Source organism: Leucopleurus acutus (assembly GCF_964270905.1).
Source record: "Leucopleurus acutus genome assembly, chromosome: 19".
Lineage (NCBI taxonomy): Eukaryota > Metazoa > Chordata > Mammalia > Artiodactyla > Delphinidae > Leucopleurus > Leucopleurus acutus.
Genome location: NC_139161.1, coordinates 1,434,333 through 1,448,379, shown reverse-complemented (window position 1 = coordinate 1,448,379; position 14,047 = coordinate 1,434,333). Strand labels below are relative to the sequence as shown.

The 14,047-nt window shown below is 61.2% G+C and overlaps 1 protein-coding gene across 1 annotated transcript in view; it reads right to left on the bottom strand.

The window, feature by feature from the left end:
* Positions 1-1,432: 1,432 nt before the first annotated feature.
* AXIN2 (axin 2) overlaps positions 1,433-14,047 on the bottom strand; it is a 28,043-nt gene continuing 15,428 nt past the window's right edge. Inside the window, exons 4-11 of the mRNA XM_082860593.1 lie at positions 10,886-10,988; positions 8,587-8,727; positions 7,974-8,500; positions 7,598-7,795; positions 7,106-7,330; positions 6,605-6,700; positions 5,283-5,450; positions 1,433-1,953 (exon numbers count right to left, since the gene is read on the bottom strand). Coding sequence (XP_082716719.1) covers positions 1,827-1,953; positions 5,283-5,450; positions 6,605-6,700; positions 7,106-7,330; positions 7,598-7,795; positions 7,974-8,500; positions 8,587-8,727; positions 10,886-10,988 — 1,585 coding nt within the window. The 3' untranslated portion in view covers positions 1,433-1,826. The remainder of the gene's footprint in view (positions 1,954-5,282; positions 5,451-6,604; positions 6,701-7,105; positions 7,331-7,597; positions 7,796-7,973; positions 8,501-8,586; positions 8,728-10,885; positions 10,989-14,047) is intronic.

Below are 14,047 nucleotides of genomic sequence, written 5' to 3'. Positions count from 1 at the left end.
CAAACTCCTAATTTATCCCTCGCTCCCCCACCTTTTCCTCTTTGGACATTTATTTCAAAAAGGGTTCATCATAGGACTCCTTTACATGGACTTGCCCTCCGGGATCTGAAATGCAGCCCAGCCCTGAGTGCTCTGAGCACGGGGACGGGACATGTGTTTGTTGGATGAACAATGGCCACACGAAACAAACTGTCGGCAAACAGCGCACGCTTCTCACTGAACCGTCTGGTCTACCCAGCCATTGGGAGGACGGCTGAGTGGCACCGAGATCAAGGTTCACTGACCCCACTGGGCATTCACGACCTGCACACCATTTTCAGTGGCTTTTCACCCCCGAGACACCTATTAAAACACAAGTACTCCTGGGAGGACCCCATCCCAGCTCCTCACCTGTACCTACCTGGCCAGATGGCAGGCATCTGCCTGGGAGGAAGAGGCTGAATCCAGGTGGCAGGCGGGGGGAGGACATCAGAGGAGATGCTGTCCACACCTGTTCCACGACGACAAAATCCTCACCCGGTCAGCGACCAGGTGCTTTTGAAGAAATCGTTTTTCGAAACACCAGGAGGGTAAGAAGAGCTCCAGCTCAGACAGAAATGGGCTCGAGCCAATTGGGAAAAGCCAAGCAAAGAATGTTCACGTACAAAAGGGTGCCTCTGGCCCACTTCCGCCCCAGGGGCTTCAAAGACGAGGCCGGCACTTTGAAAAATATAAAGTTTTAATAAAGGCTACATCTCTTAATTACAATAATTATTGTACCAAGTAATTTTCCTTAAATGAACTCTTTATAATGCATAATTTACAGTATAAGTAGGACAAGATGCCATGGCAAAAGTCATTGAGTACAAGACTTGTAATAAAAAGGCATAAAATATATTTATACATAAACCCCTTTCAAAAAACAAGGGAAAGCTGGAGCCCTCAATATAGGGCGACACACGGCGAGGACACCGTGCAGGTACAGGTACTGTACTGATTCAAGGTCAAGCACTAGAGATAGTGGATTAATACTCTTTTCCGTACAATATATACAGACGTATGGTACAAGGAACGATGGCAAACAGAATGCACAGATTAAGTTAATGTAAAAACCCGAACGTCACGATGAAGGTGTCTGGAGGAAAGGTGCTGCTAGGTCTTCCCACAACTGTTCGCTTCTTTGCCGGGCGGGGCGCAAGGGGAGGGGGTAGTTTCCAGAATGGCTGGGGTCCAAAAACGACTTTTAAAAGACTCCCAAGGAGTTGTCATCTCAAGAAAAGCACGAGTCGAACCACGTGGCTCCGGAAGGCCTCAGCCGTCGGGTGCTGGGCCCTGATGGGGAGCTCCAGGAAGTCACAGGGTGAACCTGGGGCCCCGGGGAGGCTCCCCCTCCTCCACAATGAACCATCCTGTCCGACAGGAGGGCCCCCAAATCAAACCTCAAGACCTTTATGACAGAATAGAGCAGCGCTGGGGAAAAAAGATGCACCATTTTCTGCGTGTGGCAACGGCAGGACACCATTGTTTAAAAGTCTATGTTCACCTGGAGAAGCGCACGGCACACCTTAAATCCTCTTTCCGTGAAACAGAACCACGAAAACGTCCTCTCTCCCCCTTCCGTGTTTAAAGCAGCATATCCACAAACTGGGGGCGGGGGAGTCGACTGTCCAATAAATAGCACGAAGGATTCCTGTCCAGGTGAGCTACACACAGTTTCTCCTAGCGGATGGATCCGGAGCCCTAGGAAGTCATAGGTTATGCACGGCGGTCTCTCCAATACCGTCAGCGTCTACGAGAGCCAGGAGCCGTCCTGTCCGAGGCCGGTGGCCCGAGCCAGACGCCGAGGCTCAGTCGATCCTCTCCACCTTCCCCAGGATCCGGCCCTCGTACGTGGGCAGCACCACCTCGTCGTCCCAGACCTCCTCAAACACGGCTCCACACGCGAACTCGCTGCTCGCTTTTTTGAAGTAATACCTTAAAAGGAAAACCCAACACGCGGCTTGGTAAAGCTGCATTTTCTACCGGGCTTGAGAGGAGAGTCTGTCAGCGCTGGGGGCGAAGGGGTCCGAGAATGCCGCTACCGCGGGCGGCAGGGAAGTCTCCGCCCGGGGGTCTGCTTCGTGCGGCTGGTGGGAGGGCAAAGCCAGGCAGGGGCCCCGGAGGCGGCGGTGGCTGGCACCCCCAGCTGCCCACAATGCTGAGGCCCAGCACCGTCACCCGACACACGCGCTGAGAGGGACCCTTTGCAGAGGACGGCTGCCGCTTTCTCCCCACTTCACTTTGGGGGGGAGGGGCGGGGAGCGCAAGGCGTGCCTGGAGGGGTGGGTCCCTCAAGGAGCCCCCGACGCAGCCCCCCGACCCGGCAGGAGCCTGCGGAAGCCCGGCACCTCTCAGGCCCCCCTGCCCTCCAGCGCCCAAGGGCCAGCCCTCCCGGCTGGCGTCGGGCACAGCTCGGGCTGGCGGGGCCAGGACAGGCTGCTTCCCCTGTGGCCACCGCAGGAGGCGGGCAGCCCACTGCTTCCCGGGGTTGCAGCCACCGAGACCCCCGCTGCTCTCCCCTCTGCCCGGCCCCTTCCCTCCCCTCCTCCAGGGCAAACGCTAAAGGCCCCTATTCTGCCCGCTGATTAAAAAAGCTCCTTCCATCCCACCCCGGCTTCTTGCTTGAAGCCTGTTTAGCTGTAAGGACGCAAACGACCAGCCTGTCCCAGGAGAGTCATGTGTGAAAACTGCTGTCCCGCTCGGCCAGGCCCACCCGAGACCCTTCCCAGGACACGAAGCCAAGGCCTATCCCTCCCCGTCCCAGGCCAGGGAGACCCCTCAGACGCTTTAAGCTCGCCCCTGCAAGCTGTCATCTTCAGCCAATAAAGGCCACTCGTGGAGGGAGGGTCACGGTCCCCTGGGGGGAGGGTAATAGCTTCTCAAAAAAAAAAAAAGTAATTGTGTCTCAGGGTTACAGTGGTTTTCTGTGTTTGTCTTTTCTCCTTAAAAAGTTTTTTTCAGTTCCCCTTGGTTAGAGCTAAATTTCTTTCCTCTTTAATGAAGGCCAGCCAAGTACTTTCACAGGAGATAAGGCTAAACCCAGTGAAACAGCTGCATTTAGTCAAGGGTCTGGGTTTCTGGCGTTCCCGGCCGGGCTAAGGCATCGGGGTGACCGCCCAGCTCGAGGGGGTCAGCGGAGAAGATGCTCTGGCACGAGGAGGGCAGAGTCCCGGGGGGCCCGATGAGAGCTGGGGAGGGGCGCCGTGCACAGGAGACCCTGGGCAGCGGGGGGAGCTCTTTCTAAATGAGAGGCTCCAATGCCTACGCCACCCCGGGCAGGCCTCGGGCCCAGCATGGGGGCTCTCCCGGCCCCTCTGAGCAGAGACACGCAGCGAGTGACCTTGTCCCTGACTGCGACCTCCTCCCCGGCCCTCCCCTGCGCCCCCAGACTTCAAAGGCACTGCGCTGCCCTCAGCCTCTCTTCCACTGCGACCTGCTTCGTGGCAAACTCTGCTTCCTTCTGCCATCTGGCACGTCTGCAGGGGCTGCTCTGAAGCTCTGCCACGTGGAGACTGCTCAGCGCAGCCCAGGCCCCGCTCCCCGCCCCCATCCTCGCTGGGCTCCGGATGGCGGGCGGCGGAGAGGGGTGTGAGGAGAGTGTCGCGGTGCCACCCCGCCGGGAGGACGAGGCGCGGCGCCCGGCGCCCTCCCGACCAGCGGGCAAAGGGTCCAGCTCCGGCCCGGGAGCCGGTGGAGCCGCCTAGGGCGGCTGGGAAGGGCCGCAGCCTGACCCAATCAGCAGAGAGTGTGCCAGTCGCCCATGTGTGCGAGTCTGTGTGCGTTAAAGGGGAGGCCGGGGCTTCAAAGCCAGGCTTGCTGAGTGCGCCTCAGAAAACACCCCGAGCCAGACGGGGCTCGAGTGGCTGCGTGTGGAGCCGTCCCTGCAGCCTCTGCTCAGCGCCCCTCGGCCCTGCTCCCCTGAAGGCCACCTGCGCTTCCAAAGTCCCGCCGAGCCAAAGCTGAGAGCAAAATGAACCCCTGGGGGGCACACTTGTGTAATTAGTTTCACCTTGTGTCTGTTCAAGATAAAAAAGGAAGAAGAGGAAGAAGGAGCCAGGCCCGTTCCCTAGTCCCCTGGTTCATTTCCAGAACCGTCTCTGCCCGGGCGTAAAAGGGAAAGATCTCAGGCCAGCTCCGGGCCCTGCTGTCGGTCACCTGCAGGGTCCCGGCCCTGAGCCACGTCCCTTCCCTGCAAACAGTCACTCTGGGCCGCTGCCCAAATCAGCACCTCCCCTCCCCCCGCACCGGCCCCGGCGGAAGGGGCTGCTCTGGGAGGGCTGGGGTCACGGGCCCCGGGGGTCCAGAGCCGGCACGCACCAGCAGGTGCTGAAGTGTGTTAGAGCTCTCCGTGCCATCCCTGCTCGGGGCAGCAGCAGGGGAGCACCTTCCGGGCCCGGGCTGTCCCCTCTCTAACCTCCTGCCTCTCCTGTCCCAGCCCTGCACACGGCACTCGGGACACAGCGGGATGGAACCCACGGGTTCCCTTGGGACGAAGGCTGCCGAGAAAGGGCAGGTAGGACTCTGGTCATCACCTGCCCCACGTCGAGGGGAAAGTGACCGAGAGACGCCCAGGGCCAGCCCCCGGCTCTCGAATCCCCTCCAGGGTCCGGCAGGCCAGGGTGGGCATCTGGACCGTGTAGAGGGGAGAGGACGCCGGGAGGGAGGACGGGTTCCCGTCCCGAGGCCCCAGCAGGAGGAGCGGCCAGCCCTGGCCCCGCCCCCCCGTGCCCACCCCCAGGTCCTGCCCTTCCTCTGTTACAGGCAACCCTGTCCCACATGACTTGGGACACGGAGGCTGAGGGAAGAGGACGCTGCCACAGTGCAGGCGGTGGTCTCTGCCTGTCCCTGAGCCTTCGGTGAGGACGGCCTCTCCCAGACGTGCCAGGAGGGCAGCCTTTCAGCCTTCTCATCAGGCAGTCTCTCCGTCTGCCTGTTCCCTCCCTAGCTTTCCCCCGCACCCCTCGCGCCTTTCAGGCAGAGCCTCCACGAGACGGCCCCAGCCCAGCTCTCCTTCTGCTCCTAACCCTAACCCTCAGTCTCGTCCACCTGGTAAAAAGAGCCCACCAGGTGCCCAGAGCCCTCCCCGCCGCCACTGCTGCCGTGTCAGCTCGGGGAGGGGGGAGGGGACGGCGTCAGTGAGACAGAGCGAAGCACCGCGCAGCCCCTCCGGCGGCCCCTCCAGGTCTGGCCCGGCCAGGACGCGACCTGGCTCTTGGTTCTGAGCAAACCAAGTCCGGAGCAGAAAGAAGCCATGGGACGCTTACCTATAATTTCCCTTTTTGCTGAGCTGCTCTTTAAAGTGGCCCAGGGTCAGGCTCTGCGCCTTCAGCATCCTCCGGTACGGGATTTCCTCCCCGCAGAAGAAGTAGGTGACCACCAGCTCGCTGGCCTGGAGCGCGTGCACCCCCGCCAGCTTCTTTGGCTCTTTGTGACTGAAAATAAGATGGAAAAGCAACAGGTCCCGCATCTGAAGGCAGCAAGCACGTGTGCACGTACGTGCACGTACACACCCGGGGGCGCTGTCTTCAGAGATAAAGTCGGGCTGCAGCTGTACACCACGCGGGTGCGGGGCCCGATGCACAGAGGCAGCCACCTCCGGTGGACACACGGTCCTCCCTCGGGTCCTCTGTGTGGGGCAACCAGGAAGGGACCGTCTCCTTCCACCCAATGGGAGGACAGAGCCGCGTCCATCAGGGGGGCACCAATGGGGTGCTTGCCAAGGAAGATGAGAAAGAAGAAACCCACCCAGAGCCACAGGGACACACCCAGGAGTGGCATGAGCCCGGAAAGCCAGAGTCCACTGGCGGGGGGTGGGGTCAGCCCTCAGTCATCTCAACTTCTGCGTTTTTGTGGAGTGGCTTAAAAAAAAAAAAAAAGATGCAGGCCCGGACAGCTGGTCACCTTAAGGTCCACCAGCTGTTGACAGGGTGGAGGTCTTCTCAGTTCGAACACTGTTCATTGCTCACAACGAACAAGCTAACCAAAAACACTTTAATGATTCAGGCCACTTCAGATCTCTGCAACCTAACGCTTTTCAATGCACCACCCTGGAGTGAAACGAAGCCTGGCTTCCCCGCCCAGTTTACAAGAGTGTAGGTTTAGGGCAGGAATCATGGGACCAGTGGGGAAGATATGCTGCTCCCCCCACAAAACAGCAAAGATGGTCCCCTCTCCGTCCCTGCAACGGTGGAGAGGCACCCTCCCGCTCAGTGTGACACGAAGGTGGTTTTCCAACTCGCTAACTTTCTGGGCTAATGGGGACAAGTCTTCCATCTGGGTTTGGGGTCCCCCTACCCGTCAGCTAAAGGCTTCCCGTCTGAGCTTGAGTCCAGGAACCCTGACATCCACCACTTCAGGAGGGAACACTTGTGTACAAGTCATGATGCGTTTCTTGGTGCAGGTGGGCTTTTTCGAGATCCTAATTTACGGCAACATCTGGGTTTACCGTTCCTTGTTGCTAATGTGAAAACGAAGGTGATTTTATAGACTAAAAAAAAGTTTTCAAAAACCACAGCCCCCGATAGAGAATTCCCTAAAAACTAAAGCCTCTGGGCGGATCTCGGCAACACCAGGTAAAGACACTCACTCTTCCGAAGCCAGGCTTGGGCTGGAGAAGGGCGTGGCTCCTGGCTGACCAGTGGCCGAGTGGTGCCTGTCCCTCTGCTGACTGCCCACGCAGCACCTGAGGACACCAAGGACTTAGACGGAAGCCTGCCGTCCCCGGGGCCAGTGGGAAGCAGTCAGAGAAGCGCTCTCCCCAGCCTCCGACTTCCATCCCCACGGAGACCCAACCAAGGCCTTGTGTTGACGGCAGCCCCTGGAGACCCGGCAGAGCTGTGCTAAGCCCCCCAGGAGCCCAGCACTGGACGCCGCAGCCCAGGCAGAGGGCTGAAGGCTCTAGAAGCCCCCTCGGTCACGGCTCCCCGTGAGCTCACCTCACCGTCGGGACCTTCCTAAGGGAACGGGAGCTGTGAGGGCTGCCTCCTCCCACGCCTCGCCAGGTCCCGGGGAGCCCTTCGGCTAGCTCAGGGGAGCCGTTCCTAGAGGCCGGCGAGGGGACCCGCCACCGGCCGCCCCAGCCACTCACCGCTGCTTCGGGGGCTTGGACACCTCCGCCAGCCGGCGGCAGGCCTCCTCCAGCTGCGCCAGGGTGTTGGGTGGGGTCAGGGGAGGCACCGCAGGGTCCTGGGTGAACGGGTGGGCGCGGGGGGCGGCGCGGGGGTGCCCGCTGCTGCCCACCCACAGGTGGTGACGGCCGGCTGGGGACGCTCGGGCGCACTCCAAGGGATAGGCCCGCTTGGTGCTTTGGGCACTGAACGGGCAAGGGCGAGAGAGAGCCGAGGGGAGACACGGGATTAGGGGGCCGGAAAGCACGACTTCAAGAGAAATCACAGAGACGAGGGGAGAAAAGAAAACGCGACGGTAACACGGCTAGGCGCATGGCCCCAGCGCGGCACTCCTGCGGGCCGCCCAGTCGGATGCTCACGACTAGAAGGGCGGGAGCCGCCAGCCATGGTCGCGCTCGGCGCAGAGGGCCCCCCACCCCCACCCCGCCCGGGCGGCGAGCCGGCGTGTTCACCTGTGCGGCTTGGGCTTGCCCGGCCGCTCGCTCTCCAGCACCCACTGCCATACGTCCTGTGCGCGGTCTCCCTCCTCCCCAGGCGGCTGCAGTGGCCCCGCTCCGCTGGGGGCCCCTCCTTCCCGGGCTGGCCCAGCCGGGCCTGGCTCCGAGCCTCTCCCGCTCCGTCGGGGTGGGACGGCGCCTCGGCCGCGGCCGCTGCGGGGAATGAGGAGCGCATCCATCCCGGGGACCCCGGCCGCCTCTGCCTCCGCGGCCCCTCCAAGCCGGCGGGCGAGGGGCACCTGCTGCCCAGCCCCATGCCCCCACCTGCCCCGCCGCCCTCCCTGCGGCCCAGAGCCTCCGCCCCCCGACCCTCCGACCACGGGACACCTACCCAGCCTGCGCGGCCGCCGCGGGGTCCGGCGCCCCGGGGTGGCTCTTGCACTTGGCGCAGCAGGGGTAGTCGGCGCCCCCGGGGGTGGGGACGGGGCAGGGGCAGCGCGCGCGCTGGGCGGCCTCGGCCTCCACCTCCTCCCGGGTCCGGGGACCGGCGTGGTGGTGGATGTAGTGGTGGTGGACGTGCTTCGTCGTCTGCCTGCTCACGAAGCCCCGGGCCCCGAGGAGGGGGCAGCTGGCTGGGGCGGCGGCGGGGGGGAGCAGCGGGCCCCCGGGGGGCGGGGGCGCGCGGTGCTGCAGGAGGTGGTGGCGGCGATGCTGGTCCGGGGAGCGCGCGCGGGGGCTGTAGCGGCCCACGCCCGGGGACTGGCAGCCGGGGGTCTTGAGGACCCTGGACAGGTGGTCGTCCAGGATGGTCTGCGGGTCCTCCTCATAGCTGCCCGATGGCAAGAGGGAGAGGGGGTGCTGGGCGGGCCCCGCCTCCCGGGCGCTCAGCGCCAGCTCGGAGCCCTCCTTCTCCTCGTCCTGGAAGGCAAGGTAGCGGTCGGGGGGCGCCGGGGTCAGCAGGAGGGCCCCCCCCAACCTCGGGCAGGGGGCGGGGCGGCGCCCACCTCTCGGATCTGCTGCAGGCGCTCCTCCAGGCTGTGCCGCGTCTCCAGCTCCAGCTTCAGCTTCTCCAGCCGGGAGATGAGCTCGGCCGCGAAGGCAGCGGGCTCCACGGGGGTCATCTCCTTGGGCAGGCGGTGGGTTCTCTGCGGGGCGCGGGGAGGACACGGGGCGGACGCAGTCAGGGGGCTGCCCGGGCCTGGGGACGGCGCGTCCATGGCCGCGCGGAGAGCGGGCGGCGCGGGGCCCGGGCTGCTCGGCCGCTTTATGCGCCGCGGCCTCGGCCTCATGGAGAGCCATGGTTGCGGCAGTGCGTGCCGCAGGCAGGAGCAGTTGGTCGCACTGCGAGGGGCCCCGCTTGCCCTCCCTCTGGAGTACAACCAGCCCATCAGATGCTACTCTGAACTAGAAAATCTTCAAAGACTGTTGTCAAACATCAAAAAAAAAAAAAAAAAAAAGGCAGCTCTCTGCGATGGGGAGGGGAGAGAGCCCACCTCAAGGAATAAAAAGTAGAGCCTAAACAGAAAGGGAGCTGGAAATGTAAAAAATAAGATTGGAAGGGCGGTGGGCAGGGGGAGGAAAAAGGGAAAAAAGGGGGAGGGGGGGAAAAAGAGGAGTCACAGGGCCCAGATCAGACGCAGCGGTAACGTCTCTCCTGGCCGCACACTGCGCACCTTTGAGGCGGCGCTGTCTACCGCTGCCCCGGACCCCCTCTGTTCCCCGCCCCTCCTCCCGTCTCTTTGTACAGAAAATGAAGCAAGTTGCTGCCGGCTAACGGCAGAACACTGCTGCGCTCGGCTGCCGGAAGCGCATCTACCGAGGGAAAAGGGCGCATCTCCAAACCGGGATGGGATACAAACAGGCATGAGCACGCCGGCCACCGCCGCCAACAGAGAGGACCCCCGCGGCCGGCTTTCTGTCCCCCTGCCGTCGTCTGGTGCCCGCAGCCCCCGCCCCTCATGGTTCTGCCCCCTATCCCTCGTTTACCTCCTGCTTTGGCCCTTTTCTTTGGGAGGGGGCGGGATGGGGGCAGCAGAGAGCCAACCTGCAGAGGCTGGCATCTCCCCACCCGAGCCGCAGATGAGAAAACAATCGCACACCCCAGGACAGAATCACCGAGTTCACAATCCTGGGGGGCCGTACAGCTTTCCTTAAACACACACACCTCTCCCCAGTGCCCCCACCAAGTCAAAAGATATATATATATATACACACACACACATATATGAATACATCATTGATACTGCTGTACGGGTGGGGGGGATGTTATTGAGGGGGGGATGCTGGAGGTCCCCAGAAAAGCAAACTTAGTAGGCTAATTTTACAAATTTAAGTCCTCCCTGGACTGTCTGAGGGGCTTCAGAGAGAAGTGGCAACAGTCCGCACACTAACACAACGTGGGATTAGCAACTCGATGTGTCCGCTTCCGACGTGTGACATCACCGACGGACAAATCGGATTCTCTGAAGCTGGCAGGAAGGACTCTAAGCAGAGATGCTGCTCTAAGCTGGGCACTCTCTTCCCCTCCCTAAGGAGCAGTTGGACCTCCGGGTACCACAAGCAGCACAGCTCCCGAGACGCAGATGGGGCAGCTCTCTGTGTGGGGGCCACGGGCTGGCTGCCCCCGGGACTTGGAAATCGTAGGGGAGGACCCGGAAAAGCCCTCTACGCCACGCTGGCCTCTCATCTCAATCGCAGGAAGGAGCTGCTCACGGGACGCTCAGAAACTTACTGGGAGCAGATTCAACAAGCAGGCACTAAGCCACATGCTGGGGTTGGAAACAGACAAGAAGAGGGACGGCCGACCTCCAGGGCTTCGGAGGAGAAATGGCCGAGCACAGAGACGACCAGTGACTGAAACGACACGGCCACGCGGGCAACGCAAGGAGAACGTCCCAGGACGCGACCCTCACTCAGAAGGCAGATCCCTCCAGCCTCATCCTCTCTCTCTTTCCTTCATGCAGTCGACCAGCAAGTGTTCAGTGAGGACCCACGACGTGCCAGGCACTGTTCTCGCCTCCGTGGTGGGATGGACTTAACGGGATAGCCCAACGCAAAGCACCGGTTCCTCCCACCCTTCGCTGCTTCGCTTCTTCTCATGGAGTTTTCTTTTTTGAATCGAGGAAACGGAAAAGGCCGACTAGGGCACCGTGGGCGCCCCTGCTCTGGGTTACACCGCAGTGAACCGCAGATCGCCCCTTGCGTGGCCCTCCCCTGCCCTCCCTCCCCCCAGGTCCCAGGCGCGCCGGCCCCCAACCCCCCACTCTTCCCCCCAGAAAAGAGCTGCCGGCCGACCGTACTCACCGGGAAATGAGGTAGGCACACCTGGCCGTTGGCCTTCACGCTGCGATGCATTTCTCTCTGGAGCTGTTTCTTATTCCCCCCGAGGTAAGGAGGGATTCCATCTCTAAGGGAAAGGAAAGGGCAGAACCCACCGGCTCACGAGGAGGCCTTAGCGCGCGGGCCGACTCACGCGCCCCCGCCTGAGACCCCGCGGACAGACGGGGCCGCGCACCTCCTGGAGCTGGGAGCGCCCCCAGTCCCCGGGCGCTGTGGCCGTCCTTACAGGGAAAGTCAGTCCAAGGCCCAACCGCCACATGCCCTGCCCCTCGAGCCTCTCTGGAAACGGCTCCTGCTCGGATGCAGGAGTATCAACCTGGGAAGAGCTCGTGTCTCAGCTCGTGTCTCAGAACTGCGCCCACCTCAGAGTGAAGGTCCCCCTATTTTACAGGTGCCCCAAGCCGGAGACTAAGACCCCTTTGGTCCCTCCAACGGTCTGTTACCACGGCAACCAGGGACCAGACCCACAGAAGACTAAGCCAGGCGCTGGTGGAGGGTGTGCGTTACCCTCCAGCAGTCAACCTCCCAGGCGCTCCCGAACGTCTCCTTTTTATCAGCCACCGGCAGGCATCTCTGGGCTCTTTCCTTCCCTCAGCTCCAAACCCTACTGCCCCCAACCAATGGATTCTCAGATCCGTGACCAACGTGGGCATAAAGAGAAAGCCCCTACTCCGCAGTGCTCTGTGCAGTTCATCCAAGTATCTGAGTACCTACTACGTGCCAGACCTGCTCTAGGCTCCGGGCAAGAGAGCAGCGAAGGACGGGGATAAAGGTGCAGACGACTGCCCTGAGGAAGCTCGTGTTCTAACGGAGCGGAACAGGTAACAGGCAAAAATTAAAGAGCAACATCTACGGTAGGTTCGAAGGTGGTACAAGCACTGTGACGAAACACAGTGCGGGAAATGGGGGTGAAGACGGCCGGGGCGCGGAGCTGCATTTTGAACGGGAGGCGGTGGCCACTGAAATCCTCTCCGTGGAGGTGATTCTGAGCAAAGACCAGAGGCCAGAAGGGCCCCTTAACGTTCTTCTTCACTGTATTTTTAAAAAGCAAATGGAAGAAGTTTAGAAACAACTCTGCCACCACCACCTCCACTCCAGCTAGTCTGCACTAAAAACAGGACCCGGAGTTGCTATGTCGGACGGTCACGGGGGGATCGTTCTCCCATTGCTGTTCCTTCCAGAAGCCACTTATTGACAAAAGCCTCAGGTTCACACATTTCCGCACTGAATCACCCTTCGAGGCTGTAAGTGTTGGAATCAGCTGCTTGGCTATTTCCCTTTCCCTGGTGTTTTGTTCATCGACGGGTGGCTGGCTCATCAGCAGTGGGTGACCGTCAGTTGTGCCTAAAAAATGCCAGGAGCGGCCTGGACCAACTGGTCGACCTCCGGCTCCTCTGCATGGCCGCGGATTCCGGAAGGCTGCTGACCTGGGCAGGAGAAAAGGGCTGCCGCCTCAGGGATGCAGTACAGATACAGATGAACTGACCTACGAGCCAAACCTTGGAAAAGAAGCACTTTATGAAGTCCGATCGTACCGAGGGTACAGGCGGGGAAGACAGGTCAACATAAAGCAAGGACTGACGCGCGCGTGTGAGTCCTGTCCCGGGGAAAGCCTGAGGGGGGTCAGACAGCAAGCGCTGTGGAAACGGTCAGCCCGCTGACCAGGGAGGTCAGGTCTCCTAGGCAGCCTCCTGCTCACTAAGGCCTGGGACGGAACTGGGCCCGTGAAGGTCAAGTAGGAGAAAAGGTTCTGAGTCCAAAAACTTCCTGAACCACGTGGGGCTTCGTTACAACTTCTCAGCCCAGGATCACCCACGAGACGTGGGCCGGTCGCAAGCAGGCCTGGCTTGACCAGCCGCTGGGGGCCATGCCCGCCGACTCCAACCCGAGGCTGCCGGCCCCCCGTGGACCGAGTGACGTATAATCCAACTGCACCCTCACAAAAGCCCTAAATCCCCACCGTTCATGGACGAGCAGAGATGCTCCAAAGCTCTCCCGGAATCAGCCGGTAGGGCAGATCCAGGCTTCTAATCCAAGCCACTGGCGGACTCCAGCACAGGCATCCTTAACTCAAACACGCACAGTCCAGGCCCCGCTGGAGAAGCCAAGCTTCCCAATGGTCTGAATGTGGGGGACACCAGTTCCTACGCCCCACGGGGTCACCTGGCATTCTGAAGGGGTGAATGGGGGTTTGGGGAACATCCTGAAAGTCCTGCTGACCACTCGGTGCTTGCTGGCTGTGGGGCACGCTGGCCCCCCATCTCCCGCCTAAAATCCCTTGTGGGGTGTGGGTAACGGCAGGGGACCAACAGACTGGGTCTCACGATGGTCTGAGCAACAACTTCTGCTGCCCCAGGGCTGCAAGACAAGGTCCACATCCCAACCAGCAACTCTTCCAGGGCCGTAATAAGAGGATGGCTCTGCTCCAGGCCTCTTCCAGGCAATCCTGGGGGTGGGAGTCAAGCACCCCGTGGATCCCACCGTGACACACACGGGGCTGCATGAGTCCCAGGAGGCCCCCGCCTGTCCCCTCCAAGACTCTGACCTTGAGTGTCCCCCAGAAGCCTTTGCTCCTCCCCCTTGCCTCCCAAGATGAAACGAGCGGTAAGGCTTTCACACCTCTCTCTCCTTCTCTGTATAAAGCAGGAGAAAGAAAAGTGAACTGGGGGAGGCAGAGGGAGCAGGTCCCTGGTCACTTGAAGGCAAGAGGAACAAATGCGTTTTTAAACCACTCCTCCAACCAAGAACGTGCCCACCACAGCCAGGGCAGGTCAAGGGTCCAGCTGTAGGCAAGGAAACGTGAGACCAGCACAGAAAAGGGAGACCGACTCGCAAAGGCTCAGAGGCTCAACAGGCACCTTCAAGGAAGTGTGCCTTTAACCCCACCCCCACCCCGACCCCCCAGCCAAGAATCTTCTTCCAACACAGTCCCTCATTCCAGAAAGGGGCCTCTCTTCTCTGTACCCAGACTCTGAAAGCCTGTGATCAGTTTCCTGGCTTCTCAGGACCATGAGCTGACCTGTGTCTGCGTCTCGGTCCCCAGACGGCCTCCTTTAATTATAAACATTTTAGTTAGCGAGCCCGCCGCCGGGCCCAGCTGTTTCTGGGGAGCGCTGGTTTCCAAGT